At 39.0% G+C, this 22,953-nt stretch overlaps 1 protein-coding gene across 9 annotated transcripts in view; it reads right to left on the bottom strand.

Annotated features, from left to right (window-relative positions):
* rapgef2b (Rap guanine nucleotide exchange factor 2b) overlaps nt 1-22,953 on the bottom strand; it is an 86,155-nt gene that overhangs the window by 17,613 nt on the left and 45,589 nt on the right. For all 9 annotated transcript variants that reach the window (XM_079480072.1, XM_079480073.1, XM_079480070.1 and 6 more), the window contains 3 exons: nt 5,593-5,724; nt 1,645-1,822; nt 282-418 (listed from right to left, as the gene is read on the bottom strand). In XM_079480072.1, the coding sequence (XP_079336198.1) occupies nt 282-418; nt 1,645-1,822; nt 5,593-5,724 (447 nt within the window). The remainder of the gene's footprint in view (nt 1-281; nt 419-1,644; nt 1,823-5,592; nt 5,725-22,953) is intronic.

The raw sequence follows: 22,953 nt of genomic DNA, 5'->3' as shown, positions 1-22,953 counted from the left end.
AAGTCTGCCACAAAACAGCGGTTGAAGATTTAAAGGAATAGTTCACTTAAAGCGGATGCCCCTGTTCACTACGAAATGGCAAATGTCAGTATTGATTGTCTAAAGCCTGAATTTGGGGTGATGAGATTTATGTGAAAAGCTGTGCTACAGCCCGCTGATGTAGGATAAAGTGCAGGTTTATAGGCAAGGCCATACATACAGGTCAAAAGTTTGCGATGAAGGTTCAGATAAGGGCAGAAAAGCTTCTGGTACTTGTTCATGCGACGGCATGTCTGACTGACCTCTTCACCATCGTTAAGAACGATCGTGCCGGCCCGTTCCACCACAGCAAATACCATGACAGCACAGAGTTCCCGTCTGACCGACATGGTCATGTTGGCAAAGGCTGGCAGCTGGTGCATGAACTCCAACAGTTGCTCTGAGGAAAAGGGTGAGAAACAAGAAGGGAAACTCACATTGAGTTAAATACAGAGAGACTCTGAGGGTCTTTTTTTATTTATGTTTTTTCGCAGTCCGTGCTTCCTACAAGGAGAACAGAAAAACATTCTTTCCATGGCTATAAAAATAACAGCATTGAATGCATTATTAATACGAAGCTATTTCTGAGAACAAACTCTACTATACAATACACAAGACATTTTATACATGACAGAAGCAATGCCACAATAAAATGGAACGGAAATACACTTTTAGACATGCATTCAAATTGATCAAAATTGTGTGTTAGACTATAATTTAAAGACAAAAATGCAACAAAAAAAAAATTATTAAGCATGTCATCAAGCTGCAATTTTCTCCAAATCTTAAACTAAATATAAAACTAATGTATAATTCTAAATCTTGATATTGAATGCCTACAGTGTTATTAAAACTAATGTACATCTTATGAAGAAAATTTTCTTTATTCCAATTTCTATAGTGTTTTTTCTAATACCTGTGTAAATATGAATTTACTGTAAAGCTGCAAAATTGTGAAAAGCACTATGGAAATATTTTTGAATTTATTCAAATCCTTTTCCAGGTGAAAAAATCTGAATTTTGAGCAATTCGGTTTTTGTCAAGATTGTCTGTGGGTTTATCTGACAGCTTTGCATGCTGGCACATATACTTGCCATATTGCTTTAAGAATACAGCAGATTGATCCTCTTTCGAGCATTTACTGCCTTTTTATACTTATTATACAAATTAATGTAAACTACTGGATGTGCCAAACATACCGTAGATGTCATGCTTTTCCTTTTGTGCTCAACAGATCAACTCTTGCCTTAACTTGTGTGACAGAGAGGCTCAACGGAGAGTGTGTGTGTAAACAAAATATATGGGTTTTTGCTTGGTGCCTGTGGCTCGTCTAGGTACTCCATGACCTGTGTTTGGCACAGCAGCACTGAAGCGTAAGCAGCCCGGCCAATCAAATTTTAATGCGCTTGGAGAGGTTTGGCTGAGAGAATGACCTAGAAATAACCAACACGTCTCGACCCCCCCTTCGCTTTTGTAGTCTGCACAGCCTTTTGTTGTCTTTCCCTTCCAAGAAGACAAAATATCCCTGGTTTCTTCCTCAAACAAATTCTGAGATGTCCTAGACTGAATGACTCCCATCCACTCTGATCTTTGGCTAGGGTTTCTAGTTAATAAAGTATCTCTAACCTATGTCATCATCTGTTCTGTCCATGGGGTCTTTCTCCAGACAGTCTCGGACGATGTCTCGGCTCATGAGGGGATCTGAGGCACGTTCGATATCTTCCTCATCGTCGTCCTCCTCAGAATCGACGGCCGTTTCGGGCAGGCCACTGAGGTCCATGTCGCCGGGCTCACTCTCGGTGGCCTTTATATTAGAAACAGAAATCAAATTAATCGTGGAGCATATCGCAGATCCAACATTAGACAGAATCACACTTACATTGAAAGACCTTCTGCAAGACTACATCACACTAGATATTTTTTCTGCTGTAAGATGTTATTTGAGACCTTTTTGTTCTTTTAATACTTTTTATCACATGTATCACGGAGAAGCATGACTACAGAAATGCCAAAATCATGGATTTGATTCCCAGGGAACATAGAAAAAAGATCTTGATTCATTTTTTGTAACTTTTGGGCAAAAAACATCTTCCATACGCAAACATGTAAAGGTAAATACAACAGGCCCATAAATCCATAAATTTAAATAATAATGACAAAAAACATGTTCTTTTTGTACAAAAATACCTGAAATCCTGAAAGATGCCGCTAGACCGCATGACCAAAAAACAAACCATCCAAAACACAACCTAACATCCACAATGCACCACATTGCGGTAGGACCAAACCTTATATTTCCCAAACAACACCCATTATTTCGACCACAATCTCAATACACACACGACTGAGTCTCACTCACCTGGCTGAAGAGCCCTAGCAAAGCTCCGTTTCTCCCTACAACCGCCCGCAACATCGCCTTGACCAACTGTTTGCCCACGCCGGGTAACAGCCGCATCCTTAGAGCTCGGGCTTCCATTCACTTTTAATTTTTTAAGCTCCTTGATCCGAGCCCATGCAAACCTGTCATTTCGACTCAAATGACCTGCATTACTCATCAAATATTCAGATGCTGCTGAAAGCAGCCACTCAGAGGGCGAACTATGAGGGGTGTTGTGGGCGGGGCTAGTTTTGGGATGGGGAGGCATGGCAGGTGGTATAATACATTGATGTAAGGCCACCGGTCTTTGTTTTAGCAAAGGTCCTGTCGAAAGCCTCAACATCTCAAAGATGCTCAAGAACGCTATAACACAGTTATAGAGATTAAAAAAGACAAATCACAAACACAAGAAAAACCTAAAGATTCTCTCTCAACTATGGCTCATGTGTATTCTCAAATGGTGTTGGGATGTGACAAACTAAGCCTTGCTATTTTTAGGAAAATTAAGCTGTGGTTTAACTACATTGCATTGGTAATATTTGGTAAACTACAGCTTCAAAGTATTCCCATCACTATTCCCAAGCCACTCAAACCAATGTGATGGGCTATCTATGCACTTAAACACCAGCAATCTTGTTGATTGTTGATTAATGTGGTTTCTTAAAAGATCTCAAAATCAATAGACTAAACAGTCACCTATAAACTGAACCTTTCAGGATGTGCATTACATCACATCCCATCTATATCCAGACACAACTAGACTCAGAGCGTGACACCATCAGAAAGAATTGAAGAAGCCAAACACATTGCACTTAAAGCACATCCCGGCACATCGACTACATCCCTTTGGGGTGGCTTTACCGTCTGCAAACCGGATGCCATCCCCGGCGTGGGTTTGTTTTCCACAAAGAGCTAATCAGGGGCGTTTGTAAACACACAGTTGCAGATGAAGGGACTGATCTTTCAAACTGCCACGTCGTCCGCGATCCATAGCAGTGTTTGGGCGACGGAGATGAGCGTGAAGGGAGCATTAATATTTCAGCGCGGCTATTCTTGGATCAATGCTTTCAAGTCTCCCAGAAGAACCTGTGTCATGATTTATTCAAACGTTAAAAAAAGTGACCGTCCTGGCATCCACATGGAGGATGTGGGCCATTACTCTTGACAATAGAAGCCCTCAATACTGTAAGAAAGCAATATATGAGTCATGTCATCGAGAACTCTACATTACAGGTTCTGTGAAGAAAGCTACGGTTTAAACAACAATTGAAATGTGTGACTATTTACACTATATAACAATAATCTTAATAATAACCAGACATTTAATATTCATTCATTATGTAAAAATAACTCGATCAAAGGTCTCTTTAACTGCTATATAAATACATTCAATCACAATCAAGAGTTAGATCTTTTTATAATGCTTATTTGACAATATTCCATCCCCTCTTGCTTTGTTAGAGAGATGTGAAATGTTGTAGTGGAGGGAAAGGCAACGCCGACAGATCACAACCTCTTTTCATGAGGTCACAGTCCAGCTGTTAATGAGACTTTAACAGATGGCTATCAGGTCAGGATCACGGATGCCGCGTGCACTAAATCATCTCCTGTACACTTCTGCGCACCGCCCGCCATTAAACCTCTTTAATCCGCAAACACATCACACAAGAAAATCAATTAAACAGCCAGGCAAACACCAACCCAAACACAATTAATCAGATTTACGGAGGCACAGAAACAAGTACGCATATTTTCACAGTCTGACACAGACTGTTAGAAGGTGAAATGAGGTTTCTTTGACAAACTCATTGGCTCAATTTCACAGGCCATTGGTTAAGCCACAGTTAATATAAACTGTATTTGAAGATATAAATTGAGTCGCTTGAGGTTTGAAAAGCTTCAATAGATTAACTGGAAGAACAAAGCGATGACGAAACTTAACTTACGAGTTTGCACAAAAACACATTTAATGCATATTTTTAGGAAATAGCTTAGCAAAAAGTAAAAAATATACTGTACTACATTATACAGCCATAGGATCAAATTAAGATACCATTCCAAATGTTCATTAAATTCCAATTTCAAGAGTGACAAAGTCATCCAAAAGCAATTTGAAAGACTGACAGCATGACAAGACACATGAAAACTGTGATAAAAATCCAGGTTATCACATAAACAATTATTTCCATCTTTTCAAGTACAAATATCTCTGTTGTATTGCTTAAAGTTGAATCTGAACTTGTTTCTCCAGTTTTCATTTTCTGCAAATAAATGCAAATCGAAACAACATTTTTGCTTGAAATTTGGGAGAAATATTGTTAGTAGTGCACAAAATGAAACAAAAACCAGAATTTTATCTAAACACAAACCCATAAATAGTAAACTGAGAAAAAATAAAAACGGTCAATGAAAGGGTCTCTTATTTTTTCTGTGGCTGTATACTGCCATTATTTACTGTACTAAATTATAGACGGTTTCAACGTGACGACACAATCAAGCGTTACTGTGCATGCACGCGCCTGAACCCCCAGTTAACTTCGCTACACATTCGCAAACAAGAGAAGGCCTGTAAATGATTTCTAATAACAAGCAAAAGAAACCATTTGGATGGCTAAACTTGTCTTTCCAATATTTTGAACCTAGACTGCGATACGAAGCTCAACCGCAAGATGTCAATGTACCACACATTTTTTTAAATGCTTAAAAACCTCAGGACCCATTCAACAAATTGTTTATTTAATAAAATGAACAAACAACAAAATTCTACAAATCGTTTATTAAATACAATAATTAAAGATCAAAATAGTAACATAAAAAAAATTGAAATAGTTATATTATTAGACACAGACCGAAAGTTAACTGGGTGTCAGGCGCGCGCGTCCTATGAAACGGTCTATATACTGTTATTATTTACATTATATACATTTTATATCGGTGTAGATGTTTATATACGTGACTCTGCCTGTAAAAACCTAGCAAAGTCACTTTCACGGTATTCTACATGAAATCATTATACATAATGTTACGAATATTCTGTGAGAACATTACCTTGATATCTTTGAGTAAAGTAAAGCTTATAGTGACCACGGCTGTCAAATTCCGTTGCTTCAGAGCTTTGCATTTTGTTTTTCAATGTGATAACATTGTACAGCAGTTGATATGAAAACCAGATGTCCAGTAAGACGTTGTGCTTTTACCTGGTAGATGTCCGACAGGCTGCTGCTCCCAGAGTCACTGGTGATGCTACATCCTGAGTGACTGGAGGAAACGTGCGTCACCTGGGGGTGAATCCCGTCTGCCAGGTGTAATCTGCTGAAGTCTGCCGGAAGCTGCGGATGGAGACAAACATGCATAACGTCAGGATGTATTGGACTGTATGTGCATGAAATCACGCTGAAGTTCAAAACCGAAATCAGACCTCTAAACCCAGCCACAGTTCTGTCAACCGTGACCAAATGCCAGACAGGCCAACAGTCTGCTCTTATGTGCGGATTCCATGCTTCTTTGCACCAGAAACCACGTTTGTCTGTTAATGCTAACTGTTGTTGACAAGCGGTTTGAAGCACAAGAGCTCTTGCAGCCACATGCTTATAATAGAGTTGTTAAAAACTAATATATAAATATACCAGGTTTAACACTAATACAGATACAGAATACTATTTTCAGCGATGGTTGACCGAAATTGTTTATTGTGTCATTTTGAAGATTGACAGTTCCTACGTCCGAAAGCGAATGGATTTAAATGAAATACCAACTTCTTGTTAAAACAGTACGTAAACCGTATGCATACATCTCAGACATATTATCTCCACCATGTTTTTATTGTTATGTGACATGTCAGTTTGTTGAAGTTGACATACTCTGAAACTCTCAAAATAATCTACTTGGGTAAAACAATTACAGCCACGGGGAATACATCATATTGTATCATACACAATTGAAAAGAGCTGCACACACGTTATATTTAATTTATTTGTTATTTTAAAACATAGGCTGATGGTAGAGAAAAGTGTCCATCTGAAATCTCAGCGGAAGCAGTAGACCATTCAGGTATTTCTCATCTACCGTTTGGCTATACATAACAACCAGGACGGACCAGTTCAAATCCACATAAAAATTGGCATTAAAGGGGTCACATGCTGCGAATACGCGTTTTCTGTGTCTTTGGTGTGTTATAAGTTGCCTAAGCATGTATTAAACATGTAAAATTGCTAAATTTAAGATTCGGAACGAATTCGTGTGTAAACACCCCCCCACAAATACACGTCAGTTCATAGTATGATTTGACTAAGTAAATGTACACATTTACATTTAGTCAATTAGCAGATGGTTTTATCCAAAGCGACTTACAAAGAGTTCGGGGAGCAATAAGCGATATACGCAAGTAAGCTGGGCGTAGCTGGCAGTACAATTGCTTTGGAACCTGAGGTTTCAAATATGGTAAGAAGCGTTACATTTCCGTTACACGCTTACAGTATTTCACCAATCACTACGCACAGGTTAACTTGCCAATCATAGCACGCCTCGCTTTTCAGAGCGATGAGCAAAGAGGAGATACAAACCTGCATGGTGTGTTGGAATATAGCTCTTTTTAACATTAAACCGTGTATTTGCATTACATCTAAAACAACCAATAATATTAGTTTAAGCCATTTACACCCCTTTTAGAAAGAAACACAGATGAATAACTAATGAAAGACCGGATACTAAGATATCATCGAGAACGTTTCTATCCTCTTGTTTAGTGTATGAAGCTGTTTTGTGGTGACGCTCTGTACATATTTGAAGGGATGCAGCTGAAAGAGCAAAGAGAGTGTGTGGGCTCGTGCAAGAGGAAGGGCTCTGACAATAGCTCACAGATAAGAAGCTAAGAACCAATTTCAGCTAATATTAAAGAGCATACAAGCACACACACGGCCACATTCCAATAAAGCCCATTCAATCAGGTTCCGATTGTGTCGGTGTGTGTGTGTGTTCACCAGTGAAATTGCTTTTTTTGGGAGGCTATTGGATGACTTCAGCCAGCTGTGGATGAGTATAGCTTTCATACAAAATGCATCTGACCTAATTTCCACTCTCATAATCATATACACGCCGGAAATGCAGTCGATTCTCCCAGGAGCTTGAACAGAGAGAAAACAACCTCATAGATTGGGTGAAACCAGATAAAAATATATTTGCCAGATATGATTTTGTAATAAGACAGATACAGTTACAGCATGAAAAATGGGAAAAGGAAGATAAAAACTGCGGTCTGATTAACGGTGAGATGTAACACTCCAACGTGTTCAGACACACACATGACAGCATTAATATTCCTCATCATATGCACTGATTCAATATTTTAATGAGAGGCCACTAGACTTAATGCATAATAATTAGGGCTATTTACACCTGAAAAGCAGACGGGTAACATAAGAGAATAGCATGAATGCTATTGACAGCGAATAGAAAAAGAGAGATGAAAAGACAGAAAGAATGAAAGAAAGAAACACAAAAGAGAAAGAAAGAGGCATAGAGAAAGGGAGAAAAAAACAGAAAGAAAGGATGATGGATGGAAGGAAGGAATCAAGGAAAGAAAAAGAAAGAAAGAAGACAAGACAGAACTAAAGAAAGCTAGAGATCGAGAGAGAGAGAAAATATAGTGGAAAGAGAAAAGAGGTGAAGAGAGAATGTGTGAAAAGACAGTGAAACGAAATGAGAGACAAAAATAAAAAAGTGGAACAAATGAAAAAGAAGAAATCAAAGAGAGATGGACAAAGAGATAGAATAGAGAAATAAAGATAGAAAAAAGATTGATAGAGAGGTGGTAAAAAAATAAAGACAGAGATAAATAAGCAAAGAGACAGAAAGTTAAATATAAGAAAAATGGAAAGAGAAGAGAGATACAAAAAGGGAATTAAAAAGATAGAAAAGAGATTGAAAGAGAGACGGTTAAAGACAAAAGAAAGAGATAAAAACAGAACGAGACACAGAGAGAGAATAGAAATACAGAAAGAAAGATGCAGAAGTTTAAGTGGTGTTCTTCACACCTTATTCAACACACGACTTCAGCACACAAACAGACCCACGCAGACACACACATCAGAGGTCAGCGAGTGCAGTCAGCACTCATAGAATAAAGACACTGTGATAACAGCAAAGCTTTTCCCTTCCACATCCTTTCTCTCCTGTTCCTCGAGGCCATTCCCTCCACAGTCCCGGCTGGACCACAGAGCTGTCAGCTGTGATACACACATCACCTCTCCACTCGCCTCCACTGCAAAACTCCATCCAAACCTCCATGCCAATAAATTCACTCTACACAGGCGTTCCTCCTCACTGTCAGAACACACAGCGGGGAAACAATGGAGTGGATGCTAGCCACACCAAGACGAGAGGCATCCGAGCGACACCTTTTGCCAAGCTGTCTTTATTTAAAGATAACGTACATGTGCCGTTTCTATTTTCCCCACTGGAGTTTTCAAGATCTCAGAGCGAGGTGTAAAAACATCTTCATGATAATGAGAACAGCTTTCGACAGAAATGAAGCGGGAGAAGTGCTATCACACTGAATTTTAAAATGTGCTTTCATTTAAGTTAAAGGATGGTGGGATAGACTGAGATTAAAGATGAAACCTGGTCTCTGGGCATGAGTACACCTAGAAGGAATCTGCAGTTTTACTGGTTCCTGGTTTGAGACCAGTAGGTTTTGGGTGGCTGGTACAGAGCCAGTCATATTGGACATTCTACGTGGTGGAAACACAGGGATTGCTTCCAGATACTGGGTACTGGCTCCGGTGCAGACACCCTGTAAATGGAAAACCACTAAAAAATGAAAACCTAATGTGTACCAAGTTTCCTGAAACCAGATATCACATATATTGAAAATGACATTCATTTGATTTTCTCCAAAATAATCGCTGACCTTTATCGTACAAAAGCTTACTTATATAATGTTCACCACCAAACCAATGTTATTTATGATTTAAGAGGTTTACCTTTATTTTTATGCAAGTTTTACCTGTAAATGTTGACTATATCATAGCATTGTGTGATAAAGCAACCAGTCATAAAAGCTTTCCCTGAGTTTTCCCCCTAACAGGCTATGAAAACAAGCAAATGGACAGTCTGTCTGTCGCCTACTTTCAATGTCTACATTACTGCACTAAAACGGAAACTCGGCACACATCTTTGTATGCAAAGGCATCATTTGGACAAAATGTTGATAGCGGCAGCAGTCGATATACACGTGTCAATAACAATATCCCTCCTGTCTCTCGTACACACCCAGGGGCCCGTTTCTGTCCTTTAAGTGCACTTTTCATGTCACTGTAAAACAGAATAAAGACTTAACTCTCTAGCCTACCAGTTTAGAACAGGCCTCAGTCAATTAAGCAGAGAAGCTTTTAGTCAAATAGCGTTCGGGTCACAGACAGCACGCTACACTTCGCAAGGGTCCCAAATATCACTCACGATGCCTCCGGGGAGTTTGTAAATAAATGAACGGCTTTATAGCAATGTTGCCCTTTCACACATTACAGTATGAATAGAAGATCAATAGAACCATTGGTTCATACTGGTATTGAATGAACTGGGGCCTGGAGATTATGAACATATGGGTCACTCTTATAAAACATTGTGATTCTTTGCACTTGGTGTATATTGCAGAGTTTTGCATCTGAACTCTTCATATATATATATATATATATATATATATATATATATATATATATATATTCGGCCTATTTAAACATGAAAAACTTTCCTTTTTGTTCCTTTATCTCAACATTTAAAATGTCTTTAGCTTGCAAAGACGACTCTGCCGTCTTAATGACCTATGTAACCCAGACTAAAGTCTCAAAATGATGTCTCCAAAATATGCTTTATGCAGCTCGATGACCTACTGCTTGTGTATTTCGAGTTGTGCATGTGCAAATGTGGGGTCTGTTTATCAATACACGAGGTGTGACTTTTAAAAAGGGGACTGATGCTGACGGCCTCAAAGCTGCAAACCTATCCCATAAGCTTCATCTGCTCTAGGGGCGTTTCGCTTTCCTGAGCTGAGAGGATCAAAAGATTAAAGAGCTTCGGCTGGGCGTCAGATTAAACAGGTCAGATATTCTCACAAACACACGCCAATATACTGTAATTTACAACACCAGCGTTGGGAATACTGTTATTAAGCAAATGTACATGTATCATTTCCTGTTACTGTATGAAAAAGCAGAAAAATACATGGGTCTCGCCAACTTCCATCCTATAAAATAGGCGAGAATGAGTAGGAATAGTATATCCAAAACCTCAATAAGCCAAAAAAGTAGGCAAGAAGTTCCCATATATGCAAGAACAAATAAAATAATTTCTCATGACTAAATGATTAACGCGTACGTACAGGTTATTGTTAATATATCATAGGGACACATGACAATAAAACAATTGGATGCTGTATGTCCGAAATGTATTCATACTACTTCGCCTCATAACACATAGAACGTATTGTTTTAGCGGTCGATAGGTGAAGGTGATTTCAGACGCAGTATCTCCGAATGCTGGTCCTCTAAAGAATTCAAGAAAACCACACTAAACACAAACAATATGAGGCCCACATGTCTGAAATAAGAGCTCTGAACATACATTTCCCATCAGAGACCAAAAATAGATTCCCAAATGCATTTATATTGTTATGTCGCTGCAAAAACCAATGGAAGAAAAAAAACAGGAAGACCAAAATGCTATTATAACAATTACGATAAATAAAGACATCAGATGTGTGGATCATGCATTGTTATTACAACTGCTAATATTACTGTATTTTTGAGGCAGGTTAACTTTTCTTATAACATGTTGACTTGATGCGATTTTATAATACTGAATAATGTTATGGTGCTTTTATGAAATATAATTTTTCTATATTTGAGGGTGGGTATTGGGTGGCCATCAAGCCATTACTGAACACTGGGTATTATCATAATTCCAAACTAGGCTACTGTCTGGTTTGCAGGAAAGAAAAAGTCATTCTTTGTCACATTATTAAGGTCACAGTGTTTCACAAAGATTTCTTCAAAAAAGATTTGATGACTGATGTGAACAGCGGACGAATACCTCTTTTCAAACATCTGTTACAACAAGACAAGTTTAAACTATTAAACTTACTGTGCATACTGAATAATGTGTAATGCACAACCCAATAATTCTTTTTTTTTAGGTAATCTAAAATACAAATATCAAATTAGCAGAGTAATTGTCTGACAAAATGTACTGACATCTACCCAACCGCTAACTCCACAATCGCTTTTGGTGAAACCCTACAAACATCAAACTGGTCAACCAGCTTCTTTACTTCAAGCTTCAATTGACAAAAACAGCACAAATCTAAAATCCAACGTTTTTAAACCTAAAACATGTAAAGCGATACATATTAAGCAACTGTTCAAATGTTTTTACATGCAAATTACTATATTGTCACCATATTGTGAACAGAATTGTTTTTCTTGGATTTCATCTTGTAGCTACAAACTATATCCATACTTTCAAGTCATAAACAACAAATTTCAGAGTGCCATGCACACAATATATGTTCTATGTATGAGCTTTAAAAAGAAATTGACTGATGTATTGAATGATGGTGTTGTGAAGACATCCGTACACCTGCACGTTTCAGGGTGAGCACAAGGCCAAGCAAGCACAAACGCATTACAGCTGACAGAAGATCAATTCATTTACAGCTAAAAGTGCTCATCATTCCACTCAGCAGTCCAGTGTCGATCACTTTCCGATGCCGCCCGTGTGCAAACACCGCTGCGTGCGATCACTCACTCCGGCCGTTCAAGACACTATCATGGAATGATGTTCTGCCAAAGACGGCTTCATGAAACTCAAAGTATCGAGCTGACAGTGTTGTACAGCTCCTCCCACACACACAGGCATGTTCACGCACAACCGTACACACGGTCATCAAAGGAGACGACGCTAAAGCCATTTCATCTGACACCATACAATCGTCATCAGCCAGCAAATACACAACATCAGTAACTTTACATGACTGTGTGGGTGACGGGGGGGGGGGGCGGAGCATGCACATGGCGCCTTCACACACTGACACATATTACACCACCAGCAGACAAATGAGGTTGTGGCACTCGACCGCCTTTCATAAAAAAATATGAACCAGGGTTGAACGATACAACGCAACGCTAATCTACATCTGTCTATTAATACACAAATGCACACATGCAAATAACCCTCATCCTCAAACAATAGGCTAAAAATGATGTGACAACGCAATTTCCATTGCATTGCAAGCTTCCTGGAATACAGATGATGATCCATCCATTTTATGCCGTTTCCATCCTTTCTGCCTTTGCATGGTACATACGGGCTAATCTGAGGAAAGAGCTGGCAATGAAAGGTCGATACTCACTGGGCTTTTATCAGCTTGGCTGGAGACTCCATGGCCGCCACTGCTAACTAATGGCTTCATAATGGAGGTGCAGAGCCACGAAATTTAAGCATCCTGCTTGTTCCCTCTAATCTTCTCCCCCCTCTCTCCCTCTCTCTATACCCCGATGCCCCTCCGGTGAGTCTTCCCCGTTCAACGCCCCCTTGCTCAATAGTAGAATCTTTCCCAGGAAAGTAGAGGGAGAGAGAGTACGATCTTCGGAGATGATGCGCTGGTTTCAACGTCTCGGACAACACGGTCCTCTCTTACAAAAATCAATGCTTTTCCCAGGCAGGTGCACTCGACATCTGTTCATCCACAAGGTCCACAAAAAAGATGGGAAAAAAAGAAGAAAATTGAAATAAAAAGGAGCAATGGAGTGATGTGCGAACGAATGAGAAATCCAAGCAGGGATGAGCTCAGACGACTCCTCTGCGTTTCAGGTAATTAGGTAAGACTCTCCCACCAATGATAGCCAATGGCGACCAACGCTGTTGTAAAAAATGAGGTAAGGGAGGGGAAAAAAGGAAAAAATGGCTGACAGCACTCGCTCCCCGATCCTGTCTTCCTCTCTCTCTCTCCGTCTCCTCACGGCTTTATGCACCATTAGCCGAGCTTGTGACCAGGGAACCAACCTCACGCATCCAGTCTGTCTTTGTTAAACACTCCCGGTTCATTTGTGTCCAAAGCAGGGGGGGTGTGTGAAAGTGTGAGAGCGTGTGTGTGTGTGTGGAGGAGAGGAAGAGAAGCGTTCGTGAATAAGAACCTCCCTTCCTCACTGATGCTGAAAGAACAGCCGCTGGCTATATTACATACAGTACATGCATATGGGTAGTTGCATTAACATTACATTTACATTTATTTTATGCATTTTGTACATGCTTTTATCCAAAACAACTTACAGTATAAAATCAAACTATACAATAAATATAGTGTCAGCTCTGACTTAACGTACAAAACCACAGTTTTATACTGTAATCGTAACGTGTAATCTTTGCTTCTTTTGCTACTATTCTGGTTTTTTTTAAATATAGAAAACATTTTCTGTAAGGCGGATTTAAAATGATATGTATATTGTGAAAAGGTCTTTACAAATAAATGAAAATTGAATTAAAATGATGTGCATGGGTGCTCCCTGGGAATCAAACCTATGATCCTTTTATGAAACTATAGGAACTCTGTTGACACAAGTAAACATTTTTTCAGATCACTATAAAGAATTTGTCTAAAAATTAGATAAGTCTATAAAGGATTGCGTATATCTTGACCAATGACCATGGAGTCCATTACCAGTTCATTTTTTTACATTTCTTCTCGTAATTTGGACTAATTTATGATATAGTCTTGAAGGTTATATCCAGTCACAGCCATGTATCACACTGTGGGTATTGTTACTTTACATTACACATTGTAACAAAAGTAAATATAACACATAATCTCTTACTAAATATAATCTCATAAAAACAAAAGTGACGTCACGTTTTTGCTTCTTAGCCGAAGGAGATAATGTATTTCCGAAACGCATTATGTAGAGAAGTCTGTACATGTAGGGCTAATGTAGAAACAACACAGTGAATTGCATGCAAGGGGACCTGTGGTGTAGATATAGCTCATTCTTAGGTAATAAAAACATAACGCTTCATTATCTAATACACGTTTGGAGACACAGTTATGTATATTATATTGCATTTCTGTCAATAGATCCACCAAAAAAATAACCTTTAAATAGTTAAACGTAGCTTATCAACACAAGAACATGGCAATTTACAAAAATACTACATCAACTACCAATAAGCACACTTGTGCACGTAAAATGGCGAAAGCAGCGAAGCAATATTGTAAAAAGATTTGATGATGTAACGAGTGAGGCGGTGAGCAGAACTAGAGAGCAGCGAAATTGTAAAAGATGAGGGGCTAGAGAGGAAGGGAGTCATGGAAAGACACAAGAAATGAAGGATGAGCACAGTTAGCCCAGCGAGAGTAATGTCATTATCACGCTCCCCTCCGCTTACCACCGGGGCTGCAGGCAGTTGGCATGGCAACCGCAGAGGAGAGCCATTTCCTGGTTAGTTCGGGCAGGAGAGAGCGAGAGAACGCTGGAGAGGATAAAAAGAGACGGAGAGCTGCAAAGAGATGGAAGGCGCTAGCAGACGACAGACGCACGGAGCACATGGCTCTCTGACATGCGCTGTGTTGCTATGACAACACTGCCAATTCACTCCCCTGCCCCCCACCAAACACACACGCTCCTGTTACCCCCTCTGGGCGACTAACGGACCCGCCCACGCATGACCCTTAAGCTTTAAATGTCTATATATCTTTCTGTCAGTCAAAACAAAGATGTACTGTAAATGTTATTAAATTCCCACGTCTTTGTTTCACGGGGAGGTGAAGTGTTGTGATATCTAGCTGAGAATTTGAATAACAAAGAAAAATGATAACAATAAGCTATGATGCAAATCTCAAACGATGCATGTTATTTGGTCAATAAAGTATAAATAAATAAGGCCATTTTTATCCATTCGACGTGCAATGTTACATCCAAACCAAAACGGATGATTATTTCTGACCGTTACCCATAATTCTACATAACTGTTGTCATTACATGTCGTTGCGTTTCTTTTTAATGCCGACATAAATCAAATTGAAGACTGAAGTGTTGATGCACCTGGTATCTTCGCAATATTTACAACATTTATTTTTTGCATCCGAGCAATTTAAGTCATAGACTTTGAGCTTAGATGTATGCATTTCCTCACGGAGTCACAAAGAAACAGCCAATTTCCACATTGACGCTCTGTGCTTACAGAAGAGATGTGGGCGGCACATACAGATAGCTATTACCCAGTGAAACCCTGGACAGCTTCCAGCAAAGCAAAGAGACCAAAACAGCCCCCTGATGACATCACCCCCGATGATGTAATGGCCGACAAAAACAAGCTCAGGTGCTGCCACATCCAATCGTTAGACTAGCCACCAATCATCGGAGGAAAACCGAGAGTCATTACGTCACCGCGGAAACATGGTCACATCAAGGGACGGCTCAGCATCACCCAGAGCGTATTTCAGGAACAATAGATGCTCATTATGGAATGGTTGATCTTGGGTAACGCGGGCTCTCTGCTCCAAACAAAACAAAAAAGGCAGCTCATGCTGCATGCAGATATTGGCTTCAATTACAAGATGAGCAGATCATAAAAATCTAGCTGTGTTTTCTAAAACTGGAACTAGTTCATCTGCCTTTTTAACTACTTTGAAGTTCTTTAAAACGACCGTAGTTTTAAATCTAATCGATAGTATTTGTGTAGCACAAGGGCAATAGAAGCTCAATACGGCAAGACATGCAATAATATGAAACTGTTGTGTATTAACGTTATTGATAAATGCGTTGAACAATGAATCAATCAAAAAAAGAGCCTAAAATATAGCGGTTTAGAGAAGTGATGATGCAGGCAAAATAACTCCTGCTTTTTGCAAAGCTCCGGGCAGCTTTTCAGAATACAAATTGAGATATTAGTTCCTCTGGAAAAGCTACTGTTATCCCTCTACTGCTGAAAACAGCACAACTGTCAGAGATCCCTCTCGAACATATACACAAGGGAGTCGAGATGCAGAGGAAATGAGAGAGGGATAGAGAAAGAGACAAAGAGAGAGAGAGACAGATAGGATTAACATCGACTGAAGCTCTTCCGGATCATTCCTTTCAACACCTAACCTTTTCAACATCTGAATACAGTAGGGCTAGACCGCAGTCTTTTTCCTGAAAGACGGGCCTATACTGCACTGTGAGGATGGCACCATGTTATTGTGCCCAGCATTAGCATTCCATTTTTTTGAGGACTTTGCAATCCAGGACACAAACGAAGAGACAGACGTTAGTCAGATTCACGGTTTCATGAATCTAACAAATAAAATATACTCATGAATCAATTAACACGCTTCGTTACATTAAAATGTCTATAGTGATGGCGGGTTTATGGTGTAATCTTCTAAATGACTTTCACAGCAATTAACATGCAGTGTAAGAGCTAGTTAAGACTGTCAGGGAACACTGCATGAATGACAATAAGAACCGCTACCTCTTCCAAAGACAGTCTTCAAATGACCTGTAAGTAATACAGCATTGGTTCTCAACCTTCAACCCCCCATGTAAAGAACTGGCGCCCCCCCATAATGTACATTGAGGATAGATAAGATAATGTGTAAAATCTGTTAGATATAGTTTATATATACATATAATATTTTTGGCATAAAAACATTACAAATTGTAGTATTTTGGGCATTATTCCAAAAGGATTCATCTGCCAGATCACAAGAACGGTGCGCGTTTCATTGATTTTAGCATAATAGTTTATTTGCAGTTTATAATACAGGCCAGTATGGTGTCGTTCGCCTGTAGTTGTTAACAGATTTAAACAGCCGTCCAAATTCACGGATATATGAAAAGGCACTTTATTTACACGCCACTCCCTTCACACGCACTCTGAACTCATCGGGAGAGAGACTTGCGTTTATTCTGAAATTACAGTCTGATAGACAAACATACGTATATGGTCTGTTTCTTAAGATGATGTAGAGGAAATAACTGCTGCTTCCTCGGTGGACGTTTGCCTACTTTGTAACCCAGTAGTTGCTTTAATACAGTGTTTTTCAACTTTGTAGGAGTAGCTTTTGTGTGCAGCCTGTGCGGCAATTTGCAATCGCGTTCCTCGGCGAACCATTGCGCCCCTTGGTTGAAAACCACTGTATTAAAGCAACTACAGGGTTAACCTTACCAAAGAGTTAAAGGCTGCTGTAAGACATGAAGGTGGTGAAAAGGTCATAAAACAGCAGAAAGATATGATATACGACACAAAAGTTCAATGAATATTTAATAAATATTGACTCATAAGTATATTTTTATAAATATCAGTTTGCCCAATGGTTGGATATTTGAGTAGTAAAGTTCATGCTGGCGGTTTTACCAAGTGTTGAAAGTTACTTAATGTAATTAGCATTAAATTACTTTTGTAATCAACTTTGTATTTAAATTACTAACTAAATTTGTTTTTGGGAGGTTTTGGGAGACGGTAGACGGAGTTTCACCTCACTGCAGCAGAATAGGTTTGTTGTATCACTGCACTTGTACTTTCTTTCATATTAGTGTATTTTATTCATAGCATACATTGTTACTTATCGCTGCTGTTGCTAAACTTATCCTGATATCTCAATCTCCTGGTTATTTACTTGAAGATCTTAAACCAAAACACTCAGCGCCGTTAGCGGGCTTTCTGTTTACACTGCTAAATATCATCTCGCCTTCTAGTTTTCTTGTGTGCTAACGGTTTCTCTCTTAAGCGTATATACTAAGAATCACCGAGCTGCCTTGGTAAGTTGGAATTACTCTTCACAACCCGGTGAGTAATGGCTCCTTCTCTTATTATTGTCACTTGCACCTCATGTCAAATGTTTAGCTTAGCCTTCTCTGTCAGCGGCGAGGGCTTTACATGCGATAAATGCAGGGAAATAGCTAGGCTGACAGAGAAGATCTCAGAATTAGAGTCTCGCATCCAATCTTTATCTGGGGATAGTAAGAATGTAAGGAGCTTAGAAAACACTTTGGATGGGCACAGTTCGGTTCCGGTTGAACAACCCCCGCAGCTGGGAAGCTTTGTGACTGTGAGACGGTGTAGTCGCAGGTCAAAACACCACTCAACTGTTCCCACTACAGTCTCGAACAGGTTTGCCCCGCTCAGTGACGCACCGACTGAGAAACCTGCTGAAAGTGCCCTAGTTATCGGTGATTCTATTGTTCGGCACGTTAACATAGAGGCACCAGCCACCATAGTCAAATGTTTACCGGGAGCCAGAGCGCCTGACATCAAGTCAAATTTAAATGTGCTGGCTAAGGCTAATCGTAAATTTAGTAAGATTGTTATTCACGTCGGCACAAATGATGTTCGACTCCGTCAATCGGAGATCACTAAAGATAATATTAAAGAGGTGTGTGAGCTCGCAAGCACGATGTAAGACACTTTAATATTCTCTGCCCCCCTCCCTGCTTATCGTGGTGATGAGATGCATAGCAGATTATCATATCTAAATGGCTGGTTGTCTGAGTGGTGCCTGCAGAATGATATCGTTTTTATAAATAACTGAAAGAGTTTTGAGGGCAGACCTGACCTGTTGAAAAGAGATGGTCTCCACCCCTCCTGGGCTGGAGCTTTTCTACTGTCTAGAAATATGGCACATAGTCTTAATGCTAAAACTTGACTCACTGGGGCCCAGGTCAGGGAGCAGACAGAATGGCTTAACCGCCGTCTCACGTTGCAGAACGCACTAAATACACAACATGCGATAATACTTTCTCCCAAACATCATAAAATAGAGACTGTGTCTGTCCCCCGGATTAGCAAACATAAAATAATGCGTAAACCTCTCAAAGGTAATTTAATTAACGTTTAACTAAACATGAACATATTACAGATAATCAACTGTTACGACTCTGATTGCTAAATATTAGATCTCTCTCTAATAAAGCACTTTTTGTTAACGATATAACAGATCATAAAATAGACATGCTCTGTCTAACAGAAACATGGCTAAAGCCAGATGATTATATTGCTTTAAATGAGTCTGTCCCCCAAGATAATTATTATAAACGCGAGCCTCGCCTAAAAGGCAGAGAGGGAGGTGTTGCTGCACTTTACCTTAACTCTTTTAGCATTTCTCAGAAGTCTAATCCTAAATACAATTCTTTTGAAGTCATGGTACTTGATGCATCAATACCTAATACTAAGGACAAAACATCTTTAAAATTTATTCTGGCTATTGTATATAGGCCTCCAGGGCACCACACCGATTTTATTAAAGAATTTGGTGGGTTCTTATCAGAACTAGTACTGGCTGCAGACAGAGTCCTTGTTGTTGGTGACTTTAACATTCATGTAGATAATGATACAGATGCTTTAGGAATGGCTTTTAAAGAGGCTCTTACTCCATGGGCGTTAGTCAACATGTGTCGGGACCTACTCACCTTCGTAATCATACTTTAGATTTAATATTGTCTTACGGTATAAACGTGGGCGACGTAAAAATCATTCAGCAGAGCGAAGACATTTCGGATCATTATCTGGTATCATGCTTGCTTCACTACCCAATGGTGGCAAATCAAACACCAAGTTACAAATATTGTAGAACAATAACTTTGACTACAAAAGGTGCGTTTCTTGATAATTTGCCTGAATTGTCTCAAATCTCTAGCATGAGTAATAACGTTGAAGATCTTGACTTTACCATTGAAAATATTAATGCCACCTTCTCGGAAACGCTAGACATAGTTGCTCCTCTGCGCTTAAAGAAGATTAAAAACGACAGACCGACACCGTGGAATAATGAACTCACTCAGGCTCTAAAGAAAGCGGCACGAAAAATGGAGCGCAACTTTAAGAAAACTAAATTAGAGGTATTTCGTACTGCCTGGAAGGATAGTATTAAACAATACAGGAAAGCCATAAAAACGTCTAGATCTGCCTACCTTTCATCACTAACAGAAGAAAACCAGCATAACCCTAGGTTTTTATTTGATACAGTGGCTAAATTAACCTAAAATAAATATTCAGCGACTTCTGATTCTGTATACCAGCATAGCAGTGATGATTTTATGAACTATTTCACAAATAAAATCCAAGATATTAGAGAAAAAATTATAACAATTCAACCAGAAGTGAATCCCGCTGAACAAATGACTAACTACAGCGTCTCTAAGGAGAAATTATGTTTATTTTCTACTATAGATCACGATGAACTCTCTAAAATCATTAGATCATCTAAATCAACTTCATGCATGTTAGACCCTTTACCTACAAATCTACTGTTGCATCAAAGAGTGCAGAACAGTACTCTACTCTAAGCCAGTCTTGTCACATTGTTCCAAGGTTACCGGAGCCGGCAGGGCGCAATCCATTCCCAGACCTGACAAATGCTGGACGAAGGACGTGGCGACTCTACAAAACTTCAGTCGCTATTAGATTATTAATGATAATTTTAAGTCTAACTTTTTATTTTGCCTTGTGCAAGCACTGTCGAGCTTGTGCAGAGGCAGCAGTTTTTGCCAGAGGGGAACTGGAATCCCCTGGTTAGGCCTGGTTTCCCTCTGAGGTTTTTTTCTCCTCCATTTGAGTTTTGGGTTCCTCTCCACCGTTTGCATACTGTTTTGCACTGTTTGCCTGGCCGGGGGGGGGGCTGCTAGAATTTGATAGTCTTATTTAATTAACACTGCATATAGGAATTTATTGTGTTTCTGATATTTGACCTGTGTTTTGACTTCCATAACCTTTTATGTTTTACTTATTATAGTCAATGTTTTCTTGTACAGCTGCTTTGTAACAATGAAAATTGTAAAAAGCGCTATATAAATAAAGCTGACTTGACTTGACTTAAAATGTCTGGAAAAACCGCTGTATCACTTACTAATAACCATTTAAAATTCATATCAACCTTGATACAAGAACAGTAGAAATGAAACTCTTCATAAATCTGAAAATATTTTGCAAGCCACATTACACTTTTCGATGCATAATTTTAACAGAATTAAATAATTTCCAACACATTAAGAATTTACTAATTTCCAACACATTTCTAACAATAACGTATATATATATTATTGTTTATTATAGATTGATATTCACATTTTTTTATTCCATATTGTTTATATGCAGTAGGTGCAGTATGTAATGCAACTAAATAATAAATGACAAGAATTAAATTAGCTAAAAATGAACAGCAATCCTTGACTTTTTAGGGCGAATGTAATTTAATTAAAGTAAATAGTTACCTAGTACTTCCTAACACTCCAACCCAAACACCTACAACTTACACAATAAGTTATGAAAAGCTGATAATGCTAAATACTATTATAGAACTTATTAATCTTGGTTAATGTTGCTCTCAATATTTACTAAAACATTGTGTGAAACAATTTTGCATGTAGACATTTACTAACATAACGTTTTTGTCCCTCTGAAACCTCTGATGTCCAAACTCACAGTTTTTAAGGAAATGGTAAAAACACTAATACTTGTTATAGGTTAGCTATTTGAAAAACCCAGTGACAAACAGTCAAATAAGGGTTGACTTATAATAATCATGTATGGAAAAAAATTTATATCACGAAATACAGTATGTAGATGCAAGGTTTCAGAAGGACAGAAACGATAAGCAAAGATGAATGTAAAAAATTTCATTTATGGTTAGTTTAAGTTATCTAATGCATCAACTAATAATAATGCATTAGACTGTAAATTGTTATCATGTCTTGTACCTATGGTTGCCAAGCAACACAACAACTTGGTGAACTCTAACTAATGTAGAATTCTAATTAATAAACTGTCACAGGTGTGTGTGTCAACTATAATAGAAGCTTTCAAATATTCTAAACCTGGAACTATACAGTATGTTGTACTGAGCTGGGTGACTTAATATACACTCACCTAAAGGATTATTAGGAACACCTGTTCAATTTCTCGTTAATGCAATTATCTAATCAATAGATTGGTGTAATGGTGTGGGGGAGGTTTTCTTGGCATACTTTAGGCCCCATAGTGCCAATTGGGCATCGTTTAAATGCCACGCCTACCTGAGCATTGTTTCTGACCATGTCCATCCCTTTATGACCACCATGTACCCATCCTCTGATGGCTTCTTCCAGCAGGATAATACACCAGCAGGATAATGAGGATAATGTCACAAAGCACGAATCATTTCAAATTGGTTTCTTGAACATGACAATGAGTTCACTGTACTAAATTGGCCCCCCCAGTCACCAGATCTCAACCCAATAGAGCATCTTTGGGATGTGGTGGAACGGGAGCTACGTGCCCTGGATGTGCATCCCACAAATCTGCATCAACTGCAAGATGCTAACCTATCAATATGGGCCAACATTTCTAAAGAATGCTTTCAGCACCTTGTTGAATCAATGCCACGTAGAATTAAGGCAGTTCTGAAAGTGAAAGGGGGTCAAACACAGTATTAGTGTGGTGTTCCTAATAATCCTTTAGGTGAGTGTCATTAACTATACTCCTACTAAAACAGAGTGCTAGTGACAACAGTTTGCATAAACCTCAACTCGGTAGCTGAAGTGCTCTGAAAGCATAAA

This window comes from Barbatula barbatula (genome assembly GCF_947034865.1).
Source record: "Barbatula barbatula genome assembly, chromosome: 18".
NCBI classification, from domain to species: domain Eukaryota; kingdom Metazoa; phylum Chordata; class Actinopteri; order Cypriniformes; family Nemacheilidae; genus Barbatula; species Barbatula barbatula.
The sequence above is the reverse complement of the archived record's forward strand: the minus strand, read 5'-3'. Positions and strand labels throughout refer to the sequence as shown.